General features: G+C 49.3%; 1 protein-coding gene across 2 annotated transcripts in view; it reads right to left on the reverse strand.

The window, feature by feature from the left end:
• The window catches only part of EBI3 (Epstein-Barr virus induced 3), a 54,383-nt gene that overhangs the window by 19,546 nt on the left and 8,447 nt on the right, over window positions 1-26,390 (reverse strand). The window contains exons 2-3 of one of the 2 annotated variants that reach the window (XM_029614226.1): window positions 16,134-16,321; window positions 15,488-15,611 (exon numbers count right to left, since the gene is read on the reverse strand). In XM_029614226.1, the coding sequence (XP_029470086.1) occupies window positions 15,488-15,584 (97 nt within the window). In that variant the 5' untranslated portion in view covers window positions 15,585-15,611; window positions 16,134-16,321. The remainder of the gene's footprint in view (window positions 1-15,487; window positions 15,612-16,133; window positions 16,322-26,390) is intronic. The other variant, XM_029614227.1, reaches the window with a different exon arrangement.

Below are 26,390 nucleotides of genomic sequence, written 5' to 3' on the forward strand. Positions count from 1 at the left end.
CCTAAAACCCACCCCGACCCTTTAAAATAAATCCCCCACCCTCCCGAACCCCCCCAAAATGCCTTAAATTACCTGGGGTCCAGAGGAAGGGTCCCGGTGTGATCTTTTACTCTCGGACCTCCGGTGCATTGTAGAAATGGCGCCGGCGCTACCTTTGCCCTGTCATATGACAGCAGGGCAAAGGTAGCGCCGGCACCATTTTGTTTTTTGTCCCCCGACGTCAGGAGCGTAGGAGATCGCTCCCGGACCCTCGCTGGACCCCCAGGGACTTTTGGCCAGCTTGGGGGGGCCTCCTGACCCCCACAAGACTTGCCAAAAGTCCAGCGGGGGTCCGGGAACGACCTCCTAAACTCGAATCGTTTTGCCGTACAGCAAAATGGCGCCGACCACGTACGGTCGGCGCCATTTTGCTGTACGGCAAAACGATTCGAGTTTAGGAGGTCGTTCCCGGACCCCCGCTGGACTTTTGGCAAGTCTTGTGGGGGTCAGGAGGCCCCCCCAAGCTGGCCAAAAGTCCCTGGGGGTCCAGCGGGGGTCCGGGAGCAATCTCCTGGACGCGTGACGTCGGGAGCTAGAAATCAAAATGGCGCCGGCGCTACCTTTGCCCTGTCACATGATAAGGGCAAAGGGCCACCGGTGCCATTTCTCTTCACAGCAGCCATGGGCAGAGAGCGGGACATCGCGCCGGGATCATCGCGCCGGGACCCCAGGTCATTTAAAACATTTTGGGGGGGTTCGGGAGGGTGGGGGTTTGTTTTAAAGGTTCGGGGTGGGTGTTAGGGTTTTTTTGGTGTGCCGGTTTTCCCACCCCCTATTTAACGATACAATACAAATGCCCCTGACGATAAATCGTGGGCATTTGTATTGTATCGTGCACTCTAACAATTTTGGACGATTTTAAAATTATCTGACGATAATTTTAATCGTTCAAAAACGATTCACATCCCTATATCCAACTGCATAATGGATCCATGCAAACAGAGACCCTTTCTCTTCTCGTACTAGACAAAGCTATTCATCCAGTGGTTCTTGAATTTCCTTGGTTGAAACTCCATACTCCACAATTCGACTGGGACACCTTACAACTTTCCCGATGGGGCAACTCCTGTCATAAACGTTGCTTGGAAGTCGTGTCACTACTGCCTTGTTTAACCACCACGATGTCTCTTCCTGGTCTCCCGCTGCAGTACTCCACGTACACTGATGTGTTTTCTAAAAAGGCTGCAGACACATTACCACCGCACCGGTCCTTTGACTGTGCAATTAATTTGATTCCTAATTCTGAGCTTCCTCACGGAAGGGTGTACCCACTTTCGCTAACTGAAACCAAGGCTATGTCTGACTACATACAAGAGAACTTGGCTAAAGGGTTCATTCGACCTTGTAAGTCTCCCGCTGGAGTGGGTTTCTTTTTCGTTGGGAAAAAGGACGGTTCCCTCCAACCATGTATAGATTACCGCGCTTAAATGAAATTACCCAGAAGGACCAATACCCCTTGCCGCTAATCTCCGAACTGTTTGACAGGCTCCAAGGGGCCAAAATATTCTCCAAATTGGACCTGAGAGGGGCTTACAATTTGGTCTGGATACGTCAGGGAGATGAATGGAAGACCGCTTTTAACACCCATGGCCACTTCGAATACCTGGTAATGCCTTTTGGCCTTTGTAATGCTCCAGCAGTGTTCCAGAACATGATGAATGAGGTATTCAGATACATACTCTATCAGTGCTTAATAGTCTATCTGGATGACATTCTAGTATTCTCACAGGACCTCCAGATGTTTGTAAGGTTCTCGCCGAGATGTTTGTAAGGTTCTCCAGCGCCTACAGGATAACTGTCTGTATGCCAAGCTGGAGAAATGTTCCTTTGAACAAGAGATCGTTCCGTTCCTCAGCTATGTGGTTTCAAGCCAAGGTTTTCAAATGGACCCGCAGAAGACCAAGAGCATCCAGAATTGGCCCCAACCTACAGGCCTCAAGGCACTTCGTAGCTTCTTTGGTTTTACAAATTACTACCAGTCATTTATTCCACATTATTCTACTCTGACTGCCCCTCTCACCGCCATGACCCTCAAGGGAGCCAACCCCTTGCAATGGTCATTCGAGGCTATATAAGCCTTTCAGGAACTTAAAGACACATTCCTCAGAGAACCATGCTTACGCCATCTGGATCCCCGATGACCCTTCATTGTCGAGGTCGACGCTTCCGATGTTGGTGTTGGTGCAGTGCTGAGCCAAAATTCAGCCAATCACACTCTCCATCCCTGCTCATTCTTCTCTCGCTGCTTCTCCCCAGCAGAGCGCAATTATGGAATCGAGGACAAAGAATTATTGGCAATTAAGCTGGCCTTCGAAGAATGGCGCCCCTGGCTCGAGGGGGGCTCAGCACCAGGTCACGTATATACAGACCACAAGGACCTTGAATACCTGCACCACGCACAGCGTCTTAACCACCGGCAGGCCCACTGTTCTCTCTTTTTCACTCGGTTCAATTTCCTGCTAAAATATCAGCCAGCCAACAAGAATACCAAAGCCGACGCTCTTTCCCGGTCCTTCACCACTGAGGACGTGCCGGATGTTCCGCATCACATCATCAGTCCAGACAAAGTTCTTCTCTCGGCCACCTACACCGTTCCACCTGGGAAGACGGTGGTTCCCTGTCCTCTGCGTAAAAAGATTCTCCAATGGGCGCACGATTCCCTGTTGGCAGGTCATCCGGGCCAGGCTAGGACCCTGTCATCGCTCCAGAGATTCTACTGGTGGCCAACCATGAGGAAAGACACCCAGGCATACGTAGAGTTGTGCCCCACTTGCGCACGCCAGAAGCCACCAATGGGCCAACCCTGGGGTCTGTTGCAACCACTGCCTGCTCCCAGCGAGCCTTGGACACATATCACCACTGATTTCATAGTGGATCTTCCCCTTTCCAATGGCAATAATACTATCTGGGTGACAGTGGCCCGGTTTTCAAAAATGGCTCACTTTGTGGCTTTACCTGGCCTTCCTTCTGCTCCGGAGCTGGCAAAACTGTTCATCCACCACATATTCCAACTCCACGGACTCCTGAGGCACATCCTTTCCAATCGGGGAGTACAATTTACGACCAGGTTTTGGAGGGCTTTATGCAGGAAGTTTGACATTGCATTAGATCTTACATCAGTGTATCACCCGCAAGCTAATGGACAGACGGAGCAAACAAATCGGACTTTGAAGCAGTTTCTCCCGGCCTACATCAACTCATGACAAAATGATTGGTCCGAATTTTTGCCTTGGGCTGAACTTGCTCTCAGTTCTCAGCTCTCTGCGTCCACGGGGTCTTCACCCTTTCAAGTGGTATATGGATGCCAGCCCCTGCCTCCACTTCCGTTGCTTCTGTCAGTGGCCTCTCCTGCGGCGCAAGCCACCGCTCAAGAGTTGCACAAACTCTGGGAAGACACTAAGCAACTCATACAGCAAGCTGCCCAGTAGTTCAAAAAATGCTACGATATGCATCATGGGTAGCACCACAATTCAGTCCGGGAGATAAAGTGTGGCTGAGTACTCGAATCATTCGTCTGAAACTACTGTCAGTCTGCTTTGCTACTAGATATATCGGACCATTCCCCGTACTTCGTCAGCTGGGCCCAGTTACATACAGTCTACGCCTGCCTACCTCACTCAAGATACAAAACGCCTTCCATGTCTCTTTACTTAAACCTCTTGTTCTCTCCGGGTTTTCCAAGAAACCGCCCGAATCGCAACCTCTAGCCTCTGAGGAGGATATCACTTATCAGGTACAAGACATCTTGGATATATGGAAAAGAAGAAGATGATGGGAATATTGTTATCTTGGGAGGGCTTCGGGCCAGAAGAAAACAGTTGGGAGCCAGCAGCGAATATTCTTGATAAAGAACTGATCAGACAGTTTCACGTGTCTCATCCAAGGAATCCCAAACCCCCGGGGAGAGGCGCTAAGAAGGGAGGTACTGTTACGCTCCACAGCCACAGACGGCTGCGGCCGCCATTGCTCACCTCCCTTCTCACAACCTTGGTTCCATTGGGCGAACTCGCGGCTTCAGCCAGCTACCACTGGCCCTCTGGCCTCCGTTCCCGGGCCTATCTGAGCAGCGTGGAAGCTCCCAACTGCCATCTTACCCGTGGGGTTCCTTAGGCACGCGCGCGCGCTTCCCGACCAGCTTTATCCACGTCATAGTGGGAACCTCGAGAGCGTCCCTACCAGATGACGTCACTCTGCTCTCATATTTAATCCGGCCTGCCCAGACAGCTGGCGACTTGGCAACGAGTTCACTTGCTGTTGTTCCAGCTTCTACTCTGCTTGTTCCGGTTAGCTTCCGTGGTGTGAGACTACTGGATACTTGCTCCTCGGGGGCCCCCCCTCGTCTCTTGGCTATCCACTCCTCGGCGGACCTGTCACCCGGTTTCCAGCCTACCTTCTCCTAAGGCAATCTTTGAGACTTTGCTTGCTTTCTGTCGCTGTGAGTACCACCTCTGGATCACTTTCTCTATTGCTATGTGGGAATCCCCGCTGGTGTACCCTGCTCTGCGGACCATTGCCATGAGGACTCCCTTCTGAGTTCCTCCCTGCTCTGAGGACCCACTCGTTGATATCATCTGAGGACCCCTCAATGATATACCCCACTCTGCGGACCATTGCTGTGAGGACTCTCTTCCGGGTTCCCCCTGCGCTACGGACCTGTGCCGTGTATCATCTGAGGAACCCTTGCCGAGGCACCCTGCTCTGCGGATCACTACCGTGTTCTTCCATCAAGGAACCTCCCTGCATTCTCTACTACTGATTAAGTGTGTTACAGTGACTGTATTTCCCGGCACCCCCGCTCCTCGGGTATTGCCACTTCCTCCTTTGACTCATCTCAAGCAAGACTGACGTCAGCAGTTGCTGCCATTCCATGGCCCACCTCCAGGGGGTCACCCTCTACATTTCCACCTCTATGTCTGCTGTATCTCCATCCCACAGCCAAGGCTCCACCTCCCAACGGTGAGGCCCCACGGACTCCTCCCCCTGGGTGATTCCACCTCTCACCTCGGCCAAAGGGTTCACTCACTTACTTATCCTAACAACTTCCTCTAACATGCTAACAAGCTACACGACTAACTCAAGGACAGTATACTCCTGAGCAGGAAAGATGGTCTCCCACATATGACTGCAGAGACATCTCTCCCCTGCTTCCTGAAAGATAACCAGCTATTGAAAGAACTCAGTCAGGCAAAGAATTTTTACTGCTAATTGGAAAGATAGGAGGAAGTGTCCAGCCTGGACACAGCACAGCCTGTGAGACAAAGGACTATATTAATGTGTGAAAGCAACACACAGGACAACAGCAGCACCAACAGCAACCAACTACGGACCGGACACCAGCATCCTGCTTCCTTTACTTCTGCCCAAAGTAGGAACAGACTGGCTTGGATGAGAGATAGCTCCTGTTTATTTAGGTAGCTATCAATTAAAACAAACAAAAAATATCAATAGTAAATATTAGTCAAAATATTAGGTAACTAGGCATGGAAATGTTTCTGTGTGGAACTGGCTTGTCATAGGTTCTAATATTGTGCTTTCTTAGATACCAGATCTGTAATAAATATTCTCACAGGACAAGCAGGATGGTTGTCCTCACAAATGGGTGACATCGAGGATGGAGCCCACCACGGAAAACTTCTGTCAAAGTTTAAACAGAACTTTGACTGGCCCCTACTGGGCATGCCCAGCAAGGCACCGACCCTGCAGCCAGCAGGGGTCTCCCTCCAGTCTTCTTTTTTCCGCGCAGCAGCTGCCACGCGGTGAAAGGAGCTCTCTTACCACGTTCCTGACAGGAATTCGGTTTTTTTCTTTCCGAAGAAAATTTGCCCCTCAGGGGTCTCCCTTCGACAAATTTTTGTCACCTTCGCGGAATCCGGTAAGTTTTTTGCCGATTTTCATCGACTGCCGTCGATTTTGGCCCTTGAGACCTGTTGGCACTTACCGATCCCGCGGCTAAATTTGGCCCTAGGCCATGGCGACGGGGTTCCGTCGTTGTCCGGATTGCACCCGGACTATGTCCATCACAGACCCCCATAGAGTCTGTGTTCTGTGTTTGGGAAGTGAGCATGATGTCCTGACTTGCACTAAATGTGCCCTAATGACACCTAAGGGTCGTAAAGCCAGGATGGAGAAGATGGGGCTCCTCTTCCATGCACCCACCCCAACACCATCGATAGCATCGACGTCATCGGAACCGGCACCGTCGAAGTTGCACCACCACCGTCAACCCTCCGGTGACCGTCCACCACCGATGACTTCTCGGCCGTCGACTCCTGTCCCCTCCCCGGATGGGCGAGGAGATCGGAAGGACAAGCATCGCCATCGGCGGCACAAGTCTCGGCCCGTCGAGGATCCACAGCCATCGACCTCTGAACAGGCCGAGCCACCGACAAAAAAGCCTCGGTCAGACCTGGCACCGTCCACGTCTCGTTCGCAGGCATCGAGGAAACCCTCACCCTCTCGGGGTGTGGGAGCCGTGATCCCACCGGTTACGGTGGTCCCTCCGGCTCTGCCTCAGCCTCCCTCTCCCGTCGAGCCGGGTATCGTTACCCCTGGTCTCCGGGCAGAACTGGACCGGCTGGTCCAGGAGGCCATCGAGAAAGCGATGCAAAGGTTCCAGCCTCCACCGGCACCGTCTCCGGCACCGATTCTGGCACCGCCTCAGGCACCGACCTCGGCACCGACTCCGCCACCGAGGAGGGAACCGACCACCGAGCCTCTAGTGGAAGCGCTGGCACCGCTACTGAATCGTATGGAGGCACTCATGCGGGCCCTTCCATCGGTGATTCCAGTAGCACCGACTACACCATCGTCTCCGGCAGGATTCTCATCGGCAGGAGAAACACCGTTTCGGATTCCCCCGTCCGGAGTAGTCCCATCGGTGCCTTCGCATACCTCTCCACCGATTTATCCCTCGGCTCCATCGATTCCAAGACCGGCACCGATTCCATCGGCAGCCCCGAAGCCTTCGATGCCGTTTACAGTTCCGCTTGCAGCACCGATTCCATCCAGATTTCCATCGATGCCTTTGGATCCTCAACCAGGTCCTTCAGGTCTGCAAGCCCCACACGATCCTTATGATACCTGGGGTGATGATACATCTTCTGATACAGATTTGCCATCCCCACCATCTCCTACAGAGAGTAGAAAACGATCTCCTCCTGAAGATCTCTCCTTTATTAATTTTGTAAAGGAGATGTCAGAAATTGTACCTTTTCAGTTGCAATCTGAGACCGATGACAGGCACCAAATGATGGAACTGCTCCAATTTCTGGATACCCCAAAAATCATCGCTTCCATCCCCATTCACCAGGTATTTCTGGATCTTTTAAAGAAAAACTGGGAATCTCCTTCATCTGTGTCACCAGTTAATAAGAAAGCTGACTCCACATACCTTGTTCAGTCAGCACCAGGATTTCAGAAGCCTGTAGTTGAGTCTGCACAAAAGAAGGCCAAGCGCCTAAAACCACACTCTTCCACTCCCCCTATCAAGGACAACAAATTCCTGGATAGTGTGGGACGGAAAGTGTATCATGGGGCCATGTTGATATCTCGCATAGCTTCATACCAACTTTACATGACTCAATACAACAGAGCCATCCTTAAACAGATGCAGGACTACGCTGACACGTTACCGGATCAATACCAGCCACAGCTTCAAGCCCTTCTTCACAAAGGATTTGAGGCTGGGAAGCACGAGATCAGAACGGCCTACGATATCTTCGATGCTTCCACAAAAGTCTCAGCTACTGCCATCTCAGCCAGACGTTGGGCTTGGTTAAAGTCATCTAACCTTCGCCCAGAGGTCCAGGATCGTCTAGCCGATTTACCCTGCTTAGGGGACAATCTGTTTGGAGAACAGATTCAACAAATTGTGGCAGAATTGAAGGATCACCACGAGACGTTGAAGCAACTTTCGTCTGTTCCATCTGAGGTATCCTCCAAACCACCACCTAAGAAGGACTCTAAAAAGTCTTTCTTTCGGCCACGTCGTTATTATCCTCCGTCGGCTAGGCCTCGTCCGGCTCGATCCTCCACTAGACCTCAGCCACGCCAACCTCGAAAACGAAGACCTGCTGTGGCCCCACCTCCTGGGCCTGCGGCAGGCCTTTGACTTCCCGGTACGGAGCACATGCCACATCCCACTTCCCGACATCCCTGTGGGGGGTCGTCTGTGCCACTTTTTACAGCATTGGATACAGATTACCTCAGATCAGTGGGTGCTGGCAATTATCACACAGGGTTACCACCTCAACTTCATAACTCTTCCGGCAGACTCCCTGCCTCTTCAAGCATGGAGTCTATCCAGCCACTTGACTCAATTACAACAGGAAGTATCCCTTCTTTTGCAATCAAATGCTATAGAACCCGTCCCTCCCTCTCAACGAGGCAAGGGATTCTACTCCAGGTACTTCCTAATTCCAAAGAAGTCAGGGGGGCTACGTCCCATTTTGGACCTTCGGGCCCTCAACAAGTACCTTCAAAAAGAAAAGTTCAAGATGGTAACCCTGGGTGCGCTACTCCCTCTGCTGCAAAGGGGGGATTGGCTGTGCTCCCTCGACCTAAAGGACGCTTATACCCACATTGCGATAACACAAGTCTGCGGTTTCTGGTAGGCCGCGACCATTAACAATACCGAGTACTACCTTTCGGTCTGGCATCTGCTCCACGAGTCTTCACCAAATGCCTCGTAGTGGTAGCAGCATTCCTCAGGAAGGAAGGTGTCCACGTCTACCCCTATCTGGACGATTGGCTAATCAGGGCCTCCACCCCTCAGATTGCCCACTCCTCCCTAAAATTGACAATCAACACACTCCTTTCCTTAGGGTTTCTTGTCAATTACGAGAAATCTTGCTTAGTCCCATCTCAAACCTTATCTTTCATTGGGGCAGACTTGGATACCTTACAGGCAAAGGCTTACCTTCCGCTGCAGCGGGTCCAAACTCTCATGTCCCTAGCTCGCCAGCTCCAGTCTCAGGACACGGCCATGGCTCGCCAATTCCTCATTCTCCTAGGACACATGGCATCCTCAGTTCAAGTCACTCCCATGACCCGACTAGCCATGAGAGTAACACAATGGACTCTGCGACACCAATGGATTCAAGCTTCTCAGCGCCTGTCCTCCATAGTCGCAGTTGCACAAGCGCTTCGCCTGTCTTTAACCTGGTGGACGACTCAAATCAATCTCCTTCAGGGCTTACCTTTTCTCCTACCAGATCCACAAGTAATCCTGACCACCGACGCTTCCCACATCGGTTGGGGGGCTCATGTGGACGATTTCCAAACCCAAGGGTTATGGTCACCAGAGGAAGCCGAACACCAGATACATTTTTTGGAACTTCGAGCAATCCGTTACGCGCTCAGAACGTTCAAAGATCGTCTTTCGAATCAGATAATCTTAATCCAGACAGACAACCAAGTGGCCATGTGGTACATAAACAAGCAGGGAGGCACAGGCTCTTTCCTTCTGTGTCAGGAAGCTGCACAGATTTGGGCAGAAGCCCTCTCCCACTCCATGTACCTCAGGGCCACTTACCTGCCGGGAGTAGACAATGTATTGGCAGATCAGCTGAGCCGGGTCTTCCAACCACACGAGTGGTCACTCGATCCTCTGATAGCGACCTCTCTATTTCACAAGTGGGGTTCTCCCCACATAGATCTCTTTGCGTCCCCTCAGAACCACAAAGTAGACAATTACTGCTCTCTCATTCGGAGCCACCACTCTCGGCTGAGGGATGCCTTCTCCCTCAAGTGGACATCAGGTCTGCTTTATGCATTCCCTCCACTTCCTCTTCTGTCAAGGACTCTCGTGAAGCTTCGCCAGGACGGAGGAACCATGATCCTGATAGCACCCCACTGGCCACGCCAGGTGTGGTTTCCCATTCTTCAGGATCTCTCCATCCGCAGGCACATCCCTCTGGGAACGGATCCGCATCTGCTCACTCAGAACGACGGATGCCTCCTCTATCCCAACCTCCAAGCCTTGTCCCTGACGGCATGGATGTTGAAAGGTTAGTCCTTCAGCCTTTTAACCTTTCGGATTCGGTTTCTCGTGTCCTGATAGCTTCACGAAAGCCCTCCACCAGAAGATCCTATTCGTATAAATGGAAAAGGTACACATCTTGGTGCACTTCCCAGTCCCTTGATCCCCTTTCCTGTCCAATCTCTAAGTTCTTGGACTATTTATGGCATCTATCGGAATCGGGTCTTAAAACCTCTTCCATTAGGATGCATGTCAGTGCAGTAGCCGCTTTCCATAAAGGCATACAGGGTGTCCCTATTTCAGTACAACCCCTGGTAACATGCTTTCTTAAAGGTTTGCTCCATCTGAAGCCACCCTTACGTCCTCCGGCCCGATCTTGGGACCTTAATCTGGTTCTTGGTCGGCTAATGAAACCACCTTTCGAACCTCTACACTCCTGTGAATTAAAGTATCTCACATGGAAGGTATTATTCCTTTTAGCTGTCACTTCAGCTCGCAGGGTTAGTGAGTTACAGGCCTTAGTCACCTATCCGCCTTACACTAAACTCCTGCAGGACCGGGCGGTACTCCGCACTCACCCTAAATTTTTACCTAAGGTAGTTTCTGAGTTTCATATTAATCAATCCATCATACTACCTATCTTTTTTCCCAGGCCCCACTCCAACTCCGGGGAACAGACTCTGCATACCCTAGACTGTAAACGGGCTCTAGCTTTTTATCTAGACCGTACAGTTTCTCACAGAAAGAGCACTCAATTATTCGTCTCTTTCCATCCTAACAAGTTAGGACAACCTGTGGGTAAGCAGGCTCTTTCCTCCTGGTTGGCGGACTGCATTTCTTTTTGCTATCAGCAAGCTGGCATTCCTTTTCAAGACCGTGTAAAAGCACACTCTGTGAGGGCCATGGCGACTTCGGTGGCACACCTTCGATCGGTGCCGCTTCCTGACATCTGCAAAGCTGCAACCTGGAGTTCTCTCCATACTTTTGCAGCCCACTATTGTTTGGACAAAGCTGGAAGACAGGACTCCATCTTCGGCCAATCTGTCTTGCGTAACCTTTTTCCAACATGATGTACCAACACCCTTCCACCTTCCCGGTAGGGTGCGGATGCCCTTACCAAATTCCACCCCAGTTGTTGTGCCTCTTGCACGTCGTTGGGTGCATTTGGTGCAAGTCGGGACATCCTCAGCTCGGTACTCACCCATTTGTGAGGACAACCATCCTGCTTGTCCTGTGAGAAAGCAAATGTTGCTTACCTGATGTAACAGGTGTTCTCACAGGACAGCAGGATGTTAGTCCTCACGAAACCCGCCCGCCACCCCGCGGTGTTGGGTTCGTTTTGTTTTTACTTTTTAGGCACTGCCTGTAGCTTTGAAAATCAGACTGGAGGGAGACCCCTGCTGGCTGCAGGGTCGGTGCCTTGCTGGGCATGCCCAGTAGGGGCCAGTCAAAGTTCTGTTTAAACTTTGACAGAAGTTTTCCGTGGTGGGCTCCATCCTCGATGTCACCCATTTGTGAGGACTAACATCCTGCTGTCCTGTGAGAACACCTGTTACATCAGGTAAGCAACATTTGCTTTATAGTATTACTGGTTGGTCTCTCCTGTGTATCTCACACATGCTTCTTGCTAGTCACTTGAGTTAGTGGCTGTAACCAGAGTAACACAGAATACACAAAGCTATGATCTAGAACAGTAGCCAAAGCTTTTCTTTTTGTTCTAGGTCATCCCTTGGTGCAGCATAGTACAATTGATAGAGATGTTATCTTAAGCTGTAGTCTGAGGTGGTGGAATGGTGGGCAAATGGCATAATGATGCCCTCTAATGAGGGGGCAGAGATGAACAGTACTCATATGCTAGGGGCTGCGTCACTGCTTGCTTCACTTACCAACCTTGCCAATGGGGCTCAGGAAACCCCAGCAGCTCTTCTGCTGCCATTGAATCCATTTGGGGTTTTTTTGTTTCTTTGTGCTGGTGGGGCCCAGGAAACCCCCGCCAGCCCTTTGCTGCCTGTGTCACTGTTATTTATTTATTTATTTTTTAATTTTTATATACCGATGTTCCTGTAAGAATACATATCGCACCGGTTTACAGGGAACTGAACTGTCGCCTCGGGCGGATACATTGAAACAATGGTTGAAACTGAAACTTACAGAGAACCCAGTGGAATGCAATTCAAAACATGATTAGCAAAAAGAAGTACAATTCAAGGCATATACAGTTCAAAACATATTTACAGTGGGATTGGTGGACCAGCGTCTGTAACGCTCTATTCATCGGCTCTTAACTCACTGCTCCTCTTTCTTTGCTGTGCTGGTGCCAGCACCACTGCTGCACTTGTTGGGCTCGCGATGCCCACATTGGCGCTCCTCCTTCGCTGCCTTTAGCCTGTCCCAGCTCCCCCCAGCCCCGGGTGAGGACATTATGTCATGCACGCGCAGACTTGATGCAATGAGTACCTGCAGCTCTTAATATTTTAATTATATAGATATAGATATGGATAGATTATTATATCCATGTCTATATCTATCTGTCTATATAAATATGTCATGGACCCTTTGGTTACGTCAGCATTAAGCCCTTGGTATTCCTATAATTCAGAAAGCAGTTTAGTGTAGGTTAGAAATAGGGGAGGCTCCATTCAAATGCAGCCCCTCCCACTGGGGGTGTTGGGATGTTTTGCTCCTGAGAGTTAACAAAAGCAGTTTGTAAGAGTGAGCTTTGGGGGCAGTGCAGTTTTGAGTCGGAGTTAGGAGGTAGTGTGCAGATTTTTCTGAGCTGGATTTGTTCAGGGATGGAAGGGTTTTCTTTTTCCAGTCCAGTCACTGGCTGGTTGTGATTTTCCCTCTGGGTTGTTTTCAGGTTTTACAATTTTCGTGGTAGGAGCCTTGTGAGACATCTGGGCCTCTCCTGGGCACGGGTAACCCCATGTTTGGGGCACCCAGGGATAGGGAAGACCTGCCCTAGAGGTGGTGACCCTCTCAAAGGAACATCTCCGGTGTTAATATAATTGTTTGTGATAAAAAGACAATTTTGTTAGAAGACATGGGAGGAAGATTTTGGCTGCCTCTCATTAGTGTTCTGTACAATATACATTTTTTGGTATATAGATATAGGTAGATATATGTTACGCATGCCGCCCGCAGCAGCCCCGCGGCGCGGCCCTCTCACCTTTCCACACGGACTCCAGCTCCTGGCTCCTCTTCACTGGCAGCAGTGGGCCGCCAGCTCCGACCTCGGGTTCCCTCCAGTGCCTCCGGTCTTGCCACGCTACCCAGTGCTGCCAGCCAAGATGTCCCTGTTCGTCGCGTGCGCCTAGGAAGGGGCACAGCGCTGAAGCGCTGTGCCCCTTCCTAGGCGCACGCGCGCGCATCATTAGTTCTTTTAAAGGGCCCGTAGTGGGAACCTGGCCGCGGACCCGGATGGTGACGTCAGACTCTTCAGCGTATTTAAGCTCAGGCCTCGCTCCATAGCATCGCCTTTGCAACAGGTCTCCTCGTACTCGTTGCTGATCCTAGAATCGTCTCTTCGTTGTGTTCCCGGTTCCTGTCTTACTTGTTCCGCTTCGTCTATGTATTGAACTGACTCTTTGGATGTGTCCACCGCTATGCCTGACAACTCTTCAGCTTCTCTCCAGCCCCGGACCTCCGCTACGCCTGACTACTCTTCAGATTCTCTCCAGCCCCGGACCTTAGCTACGCCTGACTACTCTTCAGATTCTCTCCAGCCCCGGACCTCCGTTACGCCTGACTACTCTTCAGATTCTCTCCAGCCCCGGACCTCCACTACGCCTGACTACTCTTCAGCTTCTCTCCAGCCCCAGACCTCCACTATGCCTGACCACTCTTCTACTTCTCCGTGTCCTGATCTCTTCTACATCTGACTATGCCTGCCTTCTCCGTGCCCTGACCATTGTCTTGAACGACTACGCCCCAGACCTCTCTGTGTCCAGAGTTCTACGTTGTTTGCCACGATTTCCACTTGCCGTCGGTTCTGATCCTAGCCTGTCAGTGACGCCTTCTCTCACCTATTCTCTGGACGTGGACTTACAAGGCTTAGGCCTTTCTTTGCTTGAGCACCTCCAGTTAATCTTTATTCCTTTGGCGCCTGAGTTCCAGTACCGAATCCAGTCCAGGATAGGACTACACCATCTACTGGCTTCTGTTTCTGGGCTGAATCACTTCTCATGTCTAACTAACCTCGAGGCCCACCTAAGTCCTGCCAGCCCCGGCACCCAAAGGCTCAACCCGAGGGGAATGAGGGCTGGTACAGGTGAAGCTCCAACGGCCTCTAGCTTCAGCCCACTCCACCTGCTGACGGTGGGGACCCGTAGGTCCTTACCTACGGGTTTGCTTTCAACTCCACCTTGGTCCAAGGGTCCACCTCAGATGCAATATATATATAGATAAATACTGTATATACACTAGCAAAAAGTGCCTGGCATTATTTAGGTAGTTTGGTCTATAACAGTCTTTGTGTGTGTGTGTGTGTGCCTCTGTGTGTGTGAGGGCATGGGGGGCTGCTTCTGCCTGTGTAGGTGTGTTTGGGGGAGCCTCTGTGTGTGTGTTTGCCTGTGTGTGTACACCTGTGTATGTGTTTCTGCCTGTACCTGTGTGTGTGTATGTGGGTGTTTGTCTGTGTGCCTGTTTGGTGTGTTTGGGAGCCTGTGTGTGTGTCTGCCTGTGCCTGTATGTGTGTCTCTGTCTGTGCATGTCTGCCTGCATGTGTGTGTGTGTGTTTGTGTATGTGTATAAACCTGACAGGGTTTTGCAGATGGAGCAGATTGTTTTTACACAATGCTCCTTCCACTGTTCTGGGTGCCACCAGGTGGTCAAACACAGACATGACAGTGTGACTGACTGACATGATGCAAGCCTATATATAGATATGACTGACTGGCTGACTGACATGACACACAGATATGTTAGAACACAGGATGAGCTTGCTGTTAAATGTAAACCGAAGTGATTTGTATCTTTTACAGGAACTCCGGTATATAAAAAATAAAAATAAATAAATAAATATTAAAGTGCACATGGTTGTGCCTAGGGAAGAATTATTATAGAAATCAACTGGCTTTCATGTTGAAAGGAGGAAGCACTAGCAGTTATCACAGAATGTACATCCTATGATCTAGAAAAAAGGAAATAGTTATTACAAAATACACTTGGTTTTGGTGTAGAACAAACAAAAACTGATCTACAACTGACAATGTTCTAGGGGTGAAAAGTTAGACTGGTGTCGTTCAAGACATAGAACATGAGCACAATTAAAGACCATAAGGCCCATCCAGTCTGTCCATCCACATCTCCTGCTCAGTTTTATAGTCACTTGTGACCTGGAGTGCTATGATCACTCATATGCAACGACTGTCAGAAGGTGTAGAAGACGTGCAATTTCTAGAGCCTTTAGAGAGGGCTGGGTGAATCCATGGGATCCCTGAAATACAGCAATCAAAAAAAACAGCATACCTTCCTCTGCATCCATCTCTCTTCCAGCCCAGCTACTATGGGAGATAGTGCAAGCGGCAAGGACACAGGCTAAAATGAACACCTTCATCTCTGTCATCCCAGATCAAAGCTGCACCAAGACCACCTGTAGAAATAATCATTAGTTCCCCTGGGCAGTTGAGAGAGGTTTTATAAAGGCACCATCCTCTCCTTCCCCTAAACCCTGGTACCTTGGTGAAACTCTGCCCTCTCCCCCCACTCCTGCCTCCCCTACCCACACACAAACGTCCAGCCACAGCATTCCGGCTGAATTCTCCATTCTTCAGCCTCGATGCCTGGATCCCACACCCATCAGTGCTACACCCCTTAATCCTGAAGCCCATTGTACAGTCAGATCCAGATTAATACAATCCCAATTGATTGTTGTAGGAAAGGAGTTATTACTGTCACAGAAATGAGAGAGAATGCACTTTCATTTCCGTAAAACTAAAAATCAAACTTCTCTTTTCCAGTCTTTTAACACTGCTTCTCTCCATCTTACTGTTAGGACCCCGAACTCTGGGACCAGCCTGTGATCCGTGGATCCGGTAAGTTTTTTGTATAGGATTAACTTGTTTAGAAACAGAAAAAAAAAGCCACAGACACTTTAAGAAGAGTGTTGACTCACAGGTCCTCCTGATGGTGTCCTCAGTGGCAGTGACTCTCAGCATCTGAGCAGGAATGGAGCCGTTGCCGTCTGCCCTGCGCACTTCCTCAGAAACGATCTTTCAGAAACCCAGAGCAGAATTTCCCTCTGAGTTTCTCGAAATCACCAGAGACAGTCACCACAGTAACCTTCACTGCATCACTTCCTCACTGTCCATGAATGCCCAGTCACGGTTATATGTAATAGGAATGGGACAAAGGGGATGTTTCATATACAGAAACTAGACAAAACTATTGGTGTTACGTGGGACGTCTGGTGCATAACTCATTTAAAAGTTAAAAATCAAACTAAAGTGAAAAAGATAAATATTGTATCATTTCACAACTAATTATCAGAATGCATTTTGAAACTTAGAGAACCTCTCCATAAACTGCATTGACAGTCTTGTTGTCTGGCAGCAGCAGTATAACTGAATTTTACCGTTGGCCAACTCTATTCAATAGATCTTTGGAAAAGGGTGTAGTACCCAGTGACTGGAGAAGAGCAGTGGTGGTCCCGCTTCACAAGAGTGGGAGCAGAGAAGAGGCTGGAAACTACATGCCGGTTAGCATCACCTCAGTGGTGGGAAAATTAATGGAGACTCTGATGAAGGAAAGGATAGTGAACTATCTACAATCCGGTGGGTTGCTTGATCAGAAGCAGCAATGGATCACCAGGGGAAGTGTGATTGTGGAACCTTGAGCCGGGACGGGGATTAGCGCTACCACAGAGGGACAGCCCTACGTGGTTCCCATCGCCGGTAGGTGGAGGAGGTGAGGTCAACCCAGCTGGAGCTTCACCTATACCAGCTCTCGTTCCCCCGCAGGTTGAGACCCTTGGGTACTAGGGCCCGCAGGACTTAGGTTCGGGTTGCCTTGGTGAAGCAGGAGAGACGAGGCGAAGACGTGGTCAGGAGTCTGGGTCAGGCTGGCAGCGGAGGTGGCACTACGAGAGTTCGGTCAGAGGATCCGGGCAGGCAGCAGGCAAGCAGAGAAAACAGGCTAGGGGTCAAGATGGGCAGCAGACAACTTAGATGAGAGACAAGCCAAGAGACGGAACCAGGAGATCAAGCCGAGGAGGGACGCAGGAACTGGAGTTCGAAGTAAGGAGCGAGGACTGGAGCTGGATCAGGAACTGGATCGAGAGCAGGACTTCAGGCAGGAATCAGGAGCTGGATCAGGAAGCAGACTTCAGGCAGGACAATCAATGCAGCAAACTAGCACTCCAAGGAGAAGGACCTGTTTTCTAAGACAAAGCAACAGAGGAACTGAGGCTTGGTTTAAATAGCCCTCCCTCTTGACGTCATTGGAAGAGGGCTGGACTGGAGTTTCCCGCCCTGGGCCCTTTAAGAGGCGGAGCCTTCCCGCGTGCACACGCCTAGGAGAGCTCTGCAGAAGCAGGGCGGCGGCATTCAAAGCCACGTGGCAGGCTGCAGTCGGCCACACCAGAAGCGGAGGATGCCGCACCAACCGAGAGAAGTGGCGGCTCATGGTGGAAAAAGTAGGGGGGTTGGCCGTGGTCCTCCATGGCCGAGACCCACAACAGGAAGGTCCTGTCAGACGAATCTAATTGATTTATTTGATGGGGTGACTAGAGAACGGGATCAGAGAAGAGCGCTCAATGTAATTTACTTGGATTTTAGTAAAGCTTTTGATACGGTCACACACAGAAGACTCATCAACAAAATGAGATGTTTGGGGGTCAGCTCCAAGGTGTTGCGTGGATTACAAACTGGTTGATGGATAGAAGACAACGGGTGATGGTAAATGGAAACCTACTCTGAAGAGAGAATGGTGTTTAAGTGGAGTGCCACAGGGATTGGTGTTGGGACTGGTTCTGTTCAACATCTTCGTGAGCGACATTGCGGAGGGATAGAAGGTAAAATGTGTCTATTTATGGATGATACTAAGATTTACAACAGATTGGGACACGCCGGAAGGAGGACAGAGAATGAGACGGAATTTAAGGAAGCTGGAAGAGTGGTTGAAGATATGGCAGCTGGAATTCAATGTCAAGAAATGCAGAGTCATGCATCTGGGGTGTGGTAATCCAAAAGAACTAAATGTGTTGGGGGGTGAAGGGCTGATGTGCACGGAGCAGGAGAGAGACCTTGGGGTGATAGTGTCTAACGACCTGAAGTTGACGAAGCAGTGTAACATGGCGATAGCCAAAGCCATAAGAATAATGGGCTGCATAGAGAGAGGAATATCTAGTAAGAAAAGGGAAGTGATAATCCCCCTGTACAGGTCCTTGGTGAGGCCTCACCTGGAGTACCATGTTCAGTTCTGGAGACCGTATCTCAAAGGAAACAGAGGATGGAGGTGGTCCAGAGAAGGGCAACCAAAATGGTGGGTGGTCTCCATCGACTGATTTTGAGGAGAGGTTGAAGAACCTGAATATGTATACCCTGGAGGAGAGGAGGAGCAGGGGTGATATGATACAGACCTTCAGATACTGGAAAGATTTTAATGATCCATGGTCATCAACAAACCTTTTCCATTGTAAACAATTTAGTAGAACTAGGGGTCATGATTTGAAACTCCAGGGAGGAAGACTTAGAACCAATGTCAGAAAATATTTCTTCACTGAGAGGGTGGTAAATGCCTGGAATGCCCTTCCCGGAGGAAATAGTGAAGACTAAAACTGTGAAGGATTTCAAAGGGGCATGGGATAAACACTGTGGATCCCTAAAAGGCTAGAGGATGGGAATAATGATCTGAAGTCGGAGAAACAATGATCTGAAGTCGGAGAAACAATGTGACAAGGCGATAGCAAAAGCCAGAAGAATGCTGGGCTGCATAGAGAGAGGAATATCGAGTAAGAAAAGGGAAGTGATTATCCCCTTGTACAGGTCCTTGGTGAGGCCTCACCTGGAATACTGTGTTCAGTTCTGGAGACCGTATCTACAAAGAAACAGAGACAAGATGGAAGAGGTACAGAGAAGGGCCACCAGAAAGGTGGAGGGTCTTCATCGAATGACTTATGAGGAGAGATTGAAGAATCTAAATATGTACACCCTGGAAGAAAGGAGGAGCAGGGGTGATATGATTCAAACTTTCAGATACTTGAAAGGTTTTAACGATCCAAAGACAACGACAAACCTTTTCCATCAAAAGAAAAATCAGCAGAACCAGGGGTCACGAGCTGAAGCTCCAGGGAGGAAGACTCTTAACCAATGTCAGGAAGTATTTCTTCACGGAGATGGTGGTGGATGCCTGGAATGCCCTTCCAGAGGAAGTGGTGAAGACCAGAACTGTGAAGGACTTCAAAGGAGCATGGGATAAACACTGTGGATCCATCAAGTCTAGAGGACGTGAATGAAGAGGGGGTGGCTCGCGGGAATGAAGGCTACTACCTGGAGATAATATCCTTATTCAATATACATACACACGGTTAATGCGACTCCAACATTGCTCTAAGCTTCAATGGTAAGAGGAAATGTGGGAAAAAAAAAGAAGGATTTGCATTCACAAAAAAGCGGGGTGTAGCTTGCTTGTTACGGCGGTTACTACCCCCAAACCAAATAAGCCTGATACTTTACTTTCAATGCATATCTAGCATAGCTCTCTGCTTCAACGGCAGGGGAGAAGGTCTGATACTTCACTTCCAACGCATAGCCAGCATAGCTCTCTGCTTCAACGGCAGGGGAGAAAGTCTGTTACTTCACTTTCAACTCATATCCAGCATAGCTCTCTGCTTCAACGGCAGGGGAGAAAGTCTGATACTTCACTTTCAACGCATAGCTCTCTGCTTCAACAGCAGGGGAGAAAGTCTTTTACTTCACTTTCAACGCATAGCCAGCATAGCTCTCTGCTTCAACGGCAGGAGAGAAAGTCTGTTACGTCACCTACAACGCATATCCAGCATAGCTCTCTGCTTCAACGGCAGGAGAGAAAGTCTGTTACTTCACTTTCAACGCATAGCCAGCATAGCTCTCTGCTTCAACGGCGGGGAGAAAGTCTATTACTTCACCTTCAACGCATAGTCAGCATAGCTCTCTGCTTCAACGGCAGGGGCAATGTAGAAAAGAGTATCTATATATATATAGACAACAACCAACAAGGACTAAATTACATAGTCGAGTAAACAAAAGCATGGGTGTAGCTTGCTTATTGAGGCGGTTATTACCCCTAACTAAGCTACATATTCAATTAGATGCAGTTCCAACACTGCTCTCTACATTAATGGTGGAGTGGAAGGGAAATAAAACTAAAAGGTAAGGTACTAAGAGCCAAGCGTAACAAGTAAGAGAAAAAAAAAAAGTGCATAGCTTGCTGGGCAGACTGGATGGGCCATTTGGTCTTCTTCTGCCGTCATTTCTATGTTTCTATAATAAATAAAAAAGCTTAACCGGCACGGAGCAGCAGTTACTACCCTTAAGAGAAACATGGGGGTAACCTGCACGGAGCAGCAGTTACTACCCTTAAGAGAAACATAGGGGTAACCTGCATGGAGTGGCAGTTACTACCTTGGAAAGCTTGCTGGGCAGACTGGATGGACCATTTTGGTCTTTTTATGCCGTCATTCCTATGTTACTGTTATGATTAGTGTGTATGTGTACCCTTGGCCCGAGGTGCGAGTTGATACAGCCTGTGGGGAGGAGTCCCACAGGTCCATACTGTCAGGAGGTGAGGTGTTGGAGTGTAGGGAAGCTCTGTGCACAGTCGAGGGGAGAGCCCCAGAGAGCAGGAGATGACCCCCGTAGGGTAGCAGTCTGTAGATGGCACTTGGAGAGTCTGAAGAGAGAGGGCACCAGGCAGATCACGGGATGATGGGCGCCTGAACAGCCAAGCAGGATATTCTCCGATGGTGCAGCCCGAGGGGCAGAACCACAGCGCAGTGGGCTTAGAGGGAGAGTGTAGGCAAACCCCCCAGGATGGAGAGCCCAAGCCCAAGTCCAGTAGCTCACGAAGATAGGTAGTTGGAGATTGGAGGGTAGCTGGCTGAGTAATGGAGAAGCGGGACAACTGTCAATTGTAGAATCACAAGGAGCAAGCCCCGAGGAGCGGGGAAGCTCAGGGTGGTCTTGGAGTAGGTGAGCACGGCCCAAGGAGCAGGAAGGCGCGAACAATCTTTGAAGGATTCAGCGCAACCACGAGGAGCAGGGAAGGCCGGCTGAGAACTCACAAGTCACTGCAGTAGTTCCCAAGGAGAGCCGAAGTAGAGCAGGAAGACAGATGGAACCCAAGTGGCGCAGGGCCAGCCCAAGGAGCGGGGTAGACCAAGGAACACGTCCCCATAGAGTGCACACTGACCCCCAAGGAGCAGGTGACAGACAGTTCCACGATACAAGCAGGAGCGGCATCTCAAGAACAAGGCAGGCGTAGGACTTGCACAGAACTTGTTGCCAAATCAGCTTGCTGGGGGCGAAGCAGGAGCTTAAATACCGGAGTCTGATGACAACATCAACAGGGGACGCTCCCGAGGTTCCCACCGAAGTGGCTTCAAAGGCGGGACTTGTGATGCGTGCGCACGCCTAGGAGGATCCGACATCGGAGCCAGAAGTAATGGCGTCCATGCGTCTGCGAGGAGGCCCGTGGAACGCGGCGATGCAGAGAGGCCCATGCAGCGAGGAGACCCGGGGAGGGTAGGAAAGCAGAACAAGCTGTGAGTACTCGTGGTCGCAGCCGTCTGCGACCGACAGGCATAACAGTTACTATGTTACTATATATTTGTTTCCATGCTTTTTCAGTGTTTCAGTCAGAAATGACAGACAGACCAACTGACACAAACCTTTTATGTACTGTATATGAATAAAGATAATGGAAAGATGCTAGGGAATGGATGCCCATGTTGTATTGAATTACCCTGCAGGCAACACACAAGATTTAAGTAACAACAGAGACCAGGAAGTAGAAAACAGGGAAATATAACAATCACCCACAAGATGGCATCAACCTATAAGTTAACAACTGCAATATTCGCTTTCTTCAGTATTTGCACAACCTTCTATAATAAAATGCCTATAAACTGACAGGCTAATTTTAAAACGAGTGTACGGTACAGTGGCGTGCAAGCGGATAAACACTGGAATTTTAATTAATGCATGCACTTGCACGCGTATGATTTAAAATACTCCTACCATGCATAAGTATACTCCTAATTTTAAGAGGTTATTTGAGCAAACCTACTTCGTGTATCTCCCAAAGGACTTTGCCGGCTTTAACGCATGCATGTAAGTGGATTTTAAAACATGCTCGTGCAAGGGACATTCCCAGTTTTTCCAGCTAGTCCACCAGTTTGCCAGTCAATATCGAGGTCTTCCAGACTCCTCTGGCTCTTCATCTTGCATGCCTCCCAGTTGACCCAGGCCCTTCACCCTGTCCTGCAAGCCCTAAAACATGAGATCTACAGACTTGTTCCTCAACAGGCGCAGCAGTAAAGTTTCACAGCTAACAAGTCGATGCATGCTGCAGCCTCCAGTTTTAAAATATGGAGTTACATGCATAAGTGTTGGCTCTGCTCTGCCCTTTTCTCTGCCCCCTTGTTTGTGGTGCGAGCATGGATATATATGCATATAAATTGCAACTTTTTTAAATCTATGGTGCTCGCACACAGCCCACATACATGTGGGCATTTTTGTGTTGCGGTTCTGGCCGCGAGCCCCGCGACGAGACCCTTACCTCCGCGTTTCTGGACCTGTTCCCGCTTCCACCGGCCTAGTTCCTATCTTGTTCGGCGGCGTCCCGGTGAGGGCCGCACCGCCGGAAGGCCTTCCATGGATGCCCTGTCTCTAGGCGTGCGCGCGCCACTTGGGCGCTTTTCTAGGCCGTTTCCCGCCAGTGGTGACTCCACCCAAATCCTGATGTCAGACGCCGCGGCCTTGATAAGCCAGCCGCGGCCAACCAGTCTTTGCCTTGCAACGGGCTTACCTACCGGATCCCTGTTACGCTGTGCCCCGGAGCGTCCTGCTTTGCTATCGCTCCGTTCCTGCTTTCCTGCTACAGTTCCTGCTTGGTCCCTGCTTGCCTGCTGCAGTACCTGCTTGGCTCCTGCTTGCCAGCTACAGAGCCTGCTTGGTTCCTGCGTTGGTTCCTGCTTGCCAGCTACAGAGCCTGCTTGGTTCCTGCTTGCCAGCTACAGTTCCTGCCTGGTTCCAGTACCCGAGTCTTGCTACTGTTCCTGCCTGGTTCCAGAACCCGAACCCCATTACAGTACTGACCTACTGTCCTAGTCTGGTTCCAGTTCCCCGTCCTGATCCACTACCGCCTAAGTCCCAGTGGCCGGGCCCCTACGGGCTCCTCCCGGGGGGGCTTCGGCTTCCAAGGGTGAAGCCACCTAAGTCCCAGCGGTTGAGCTCCTACGGGCTTCTCCCGGGGGAGTACCAGCTTCCAGGGTGAAGAGCACCTCTATGTCCAGCCTGAACATCTGCCTCCCGGCCTTTGGTATACTAGAGACTTTTGAATACCTTTCCCAGTCTCCTGCAGGTCGGCCCAAGGGTCCACTAAACTGACATTCCCTAACATTTTTGTGCGAGCAACACTTTTAAAATCGACCTCTAAGTCTCTTAAGAGGCTTTGAGTAACGACCACTGCAGATTTTCTGTGCCTGGAGCTGCTGATCTCTGTATGGCTTCACTGAGCTGTTAGCTCTCTTGGCAATGATGCCACTATTGATTCCATACCACAGAGCCCTGCTACAGTTTGTGTTGCTTTCGCTGATACATCTCTGGTGCTACTGAGACTTCAAATGGCAGTTTGATCTGTCTTTTTCTGTCCCAGGGAGTCCAGAACATTTCTATGAGACACCTTTCCTCATCTAACTCACATTGCATGAATGCATGTCATGCATCAACAAACATAAACACTTGAACCTTAGCAGCTTGTATAAGACATCTTCAAATGTTGGCATGATGTAATGAGATCTCCTCAGTGCTAGGTTTAGAAAATTTGCATCCGTACAAATTGTTAGCTTCTCCATCTTGCATTCTACAATCATGTTGCTTATCCAGGCAGTTAGTTCGGTCACAAGTGCAAGATGAGCATCTACTTCATTCCTGTCCAGCTATGGTTTTACCTCTGGCGTTATGGCTATTTGTACATTGCATGGAGCACATTGGAAAGGAAGATTTATAATGAGGGATCGTGGGATGAGAGTGAAAAGAGGTGTCTACCATGAGTAATCTAAAGAAATGTTTCTTTTCAGAGAGGTTGGTGGATGCATGGAACAGCTTCTGCATGGAGATGGTGGAGATAAGGACAGTATCTGAATTTAATAAAGAATTGGATAAACACAGAGGATCTCTGAGGGAGTGGAAGAGATTATATGTATTTATTTATTTATTTTAAAGCGCTTATTACCCGCCTTTCCTATGTACAGAGCAGTGTACAATATAGAACAAATACAGACAACAGAGAGGGGGGAAGGTGATACAAAATTTAAGGAAGGGGGATAGAACAGATAAGTATCGAGAGAGTTTGGTAGTGCTAGGGGTTTGAGGAGAGGGGACTAGAAGACTAGGTAGCTTCAACTGAAAGGGGAAGAGATAGGGGTAGTCCATTGTCATCTAGGTTGGAGAATGCTCTCTTGAAGAGGAAAGTTTTTAGGGCTTATTGAAGAAAGATCTTTCTCGAGACATCTTAATGTCTTAGATAGACTGTTCCATAGGAGTGATCCGGCAGAGAAGAATGCATGCTGTCTGGTTTCCTGGAGATGGATGAACTTTGTTGGTGGAGAGACTAGTATCATCTGGTTAGACGATCTGAGTTGTCGGGAAGGGTCATAGAATGTCGAGGAAAGCCAAGAGGAGTTTAAGTTATGGATTGAGAAATGGATGATAATAGCAAGCTTATATTATATTCGGTAGGAGATGGGAAGCCAGTGAAGAGATTTAAGTACAGGAGAAACGTGTTCTCACATGGGAATGTTGGTAAGGAGTCTTGCTGCCACGTTTTGTATGATCTGAAGAGGATGAGTGGCGTATAGAGGTAGATCCGTCAGGAGGAAGTTACAGTAATTGATCCCTGAGAAAAGAAGGGATTGAAGGACCGACCTAAAGTCCACATATTGCAGAAGGGACTTGAAGTGACATAGCAGTTGAGGTTTATAGAAGGAGGAGTTAGTGATATTTCTTATATGGTTGTGCATGGAGAGAGAGGGGTCAATAGTGACTCCCAAGTTTCATACACTTTGGGAGATGGAGATGGAATGGGAATCAAAAGTGATATGGCTGGGAATGTTGATGATTGGATGGCGTGATAACATGATGATTTCTGTTTTGGATGTGTTGAGAGCTAATTTATTTCTGTGCAGCCACTTTTGGATTGTTGTAAGACAGTTGTTGAGGAAAGCTTCAGTCAGGGCCCATGTTTCCTGAGAGGAAAAAAACAAATTGGATATCGCCAGCATAGATTTTATAGTGCACTACAAGGTCATTGAGGATACGGCATAATGGAGTTAGATAAAGGTTAAATAGTGCAGCAGAGAGAGCAGACCCTTGGGGGACTCCAGAGTTCAGGGGCATCAGTGAGGAGATAAAAGAGTCAATTTGGACTAGTTGTGTCCTATTATTAAGGTATGATGAGAACCAGGCCAGCACCAAACCAGTGATCCCGAAGGAGCGCAGCCTTGAGAGTAGCATAGAGTGAATGACAGTGTCAAATGCGGCAGAGATGTTGAGTAGAAATAGGAAGAATGAGCAGCTATGGGCAATTCTTCATCTTACTGTATAAAAGCTGGATAGTTGTAGCAATTCAGTACTATTGTGTTTCCTGAACGTGAACTGGTATTGGTTGAGGATATTATTTGAGTCAATGAAGTTGCAGAGTTGGTGGAGAACTGCGGTTTCTAGTCCTTTGGCCATGAAATATAGGGTGCATATTGGGCGATAGTTGGATGTGATGGTTGGATCTGCTGTCAGTTCTTTGATTGTGGGTCGGACTGAGGCTTGTTTTAAGATATTGGGGACAATGCCATGTTGTAGTGATGAGTTTATGACTTTAGTGACTAATGAGGCAATATCCAGTTTGATCAATTTGAATAGAGATTTATTTCACGGGTTAAGGGCATTGGATGAAGGTTTCAGGTTGTCAGTGATCTTGCTAGTATCCTCTGTTGTGATTTTGTCGAAGCGTTCCCAAGTTGGGCCTTGGATTTCCAGATCTCTATCAGCTTCATCACAAGCTGACTTATTGAATGTGCTAATGAAAGTTTCTGTTTTGTTGGTAAAGTGAGTGGCGAATGTTTCAGCAATGTCCATACCTGGGATGGTGGGAGGCAGGGTGGAGGAAGTCGAGCTTG

The sequence above is a fragment of the Rhinatrema bivittatum genome, chromosome 8 (genome assembly GCF_901001135.1).
Source record: "Rhinatrema bivittatum chromosome 8, aRhiBiv1.1, whole genome shotgun sequence".
NCBI classification, from domain to species: domain Eukaryota; kingdom Metazoa; phylum Chordata; class Amphibia; order Gymnophiona; family Rhinatrematidae; genus Rhinatrema; species Rhinatrema bivittatum.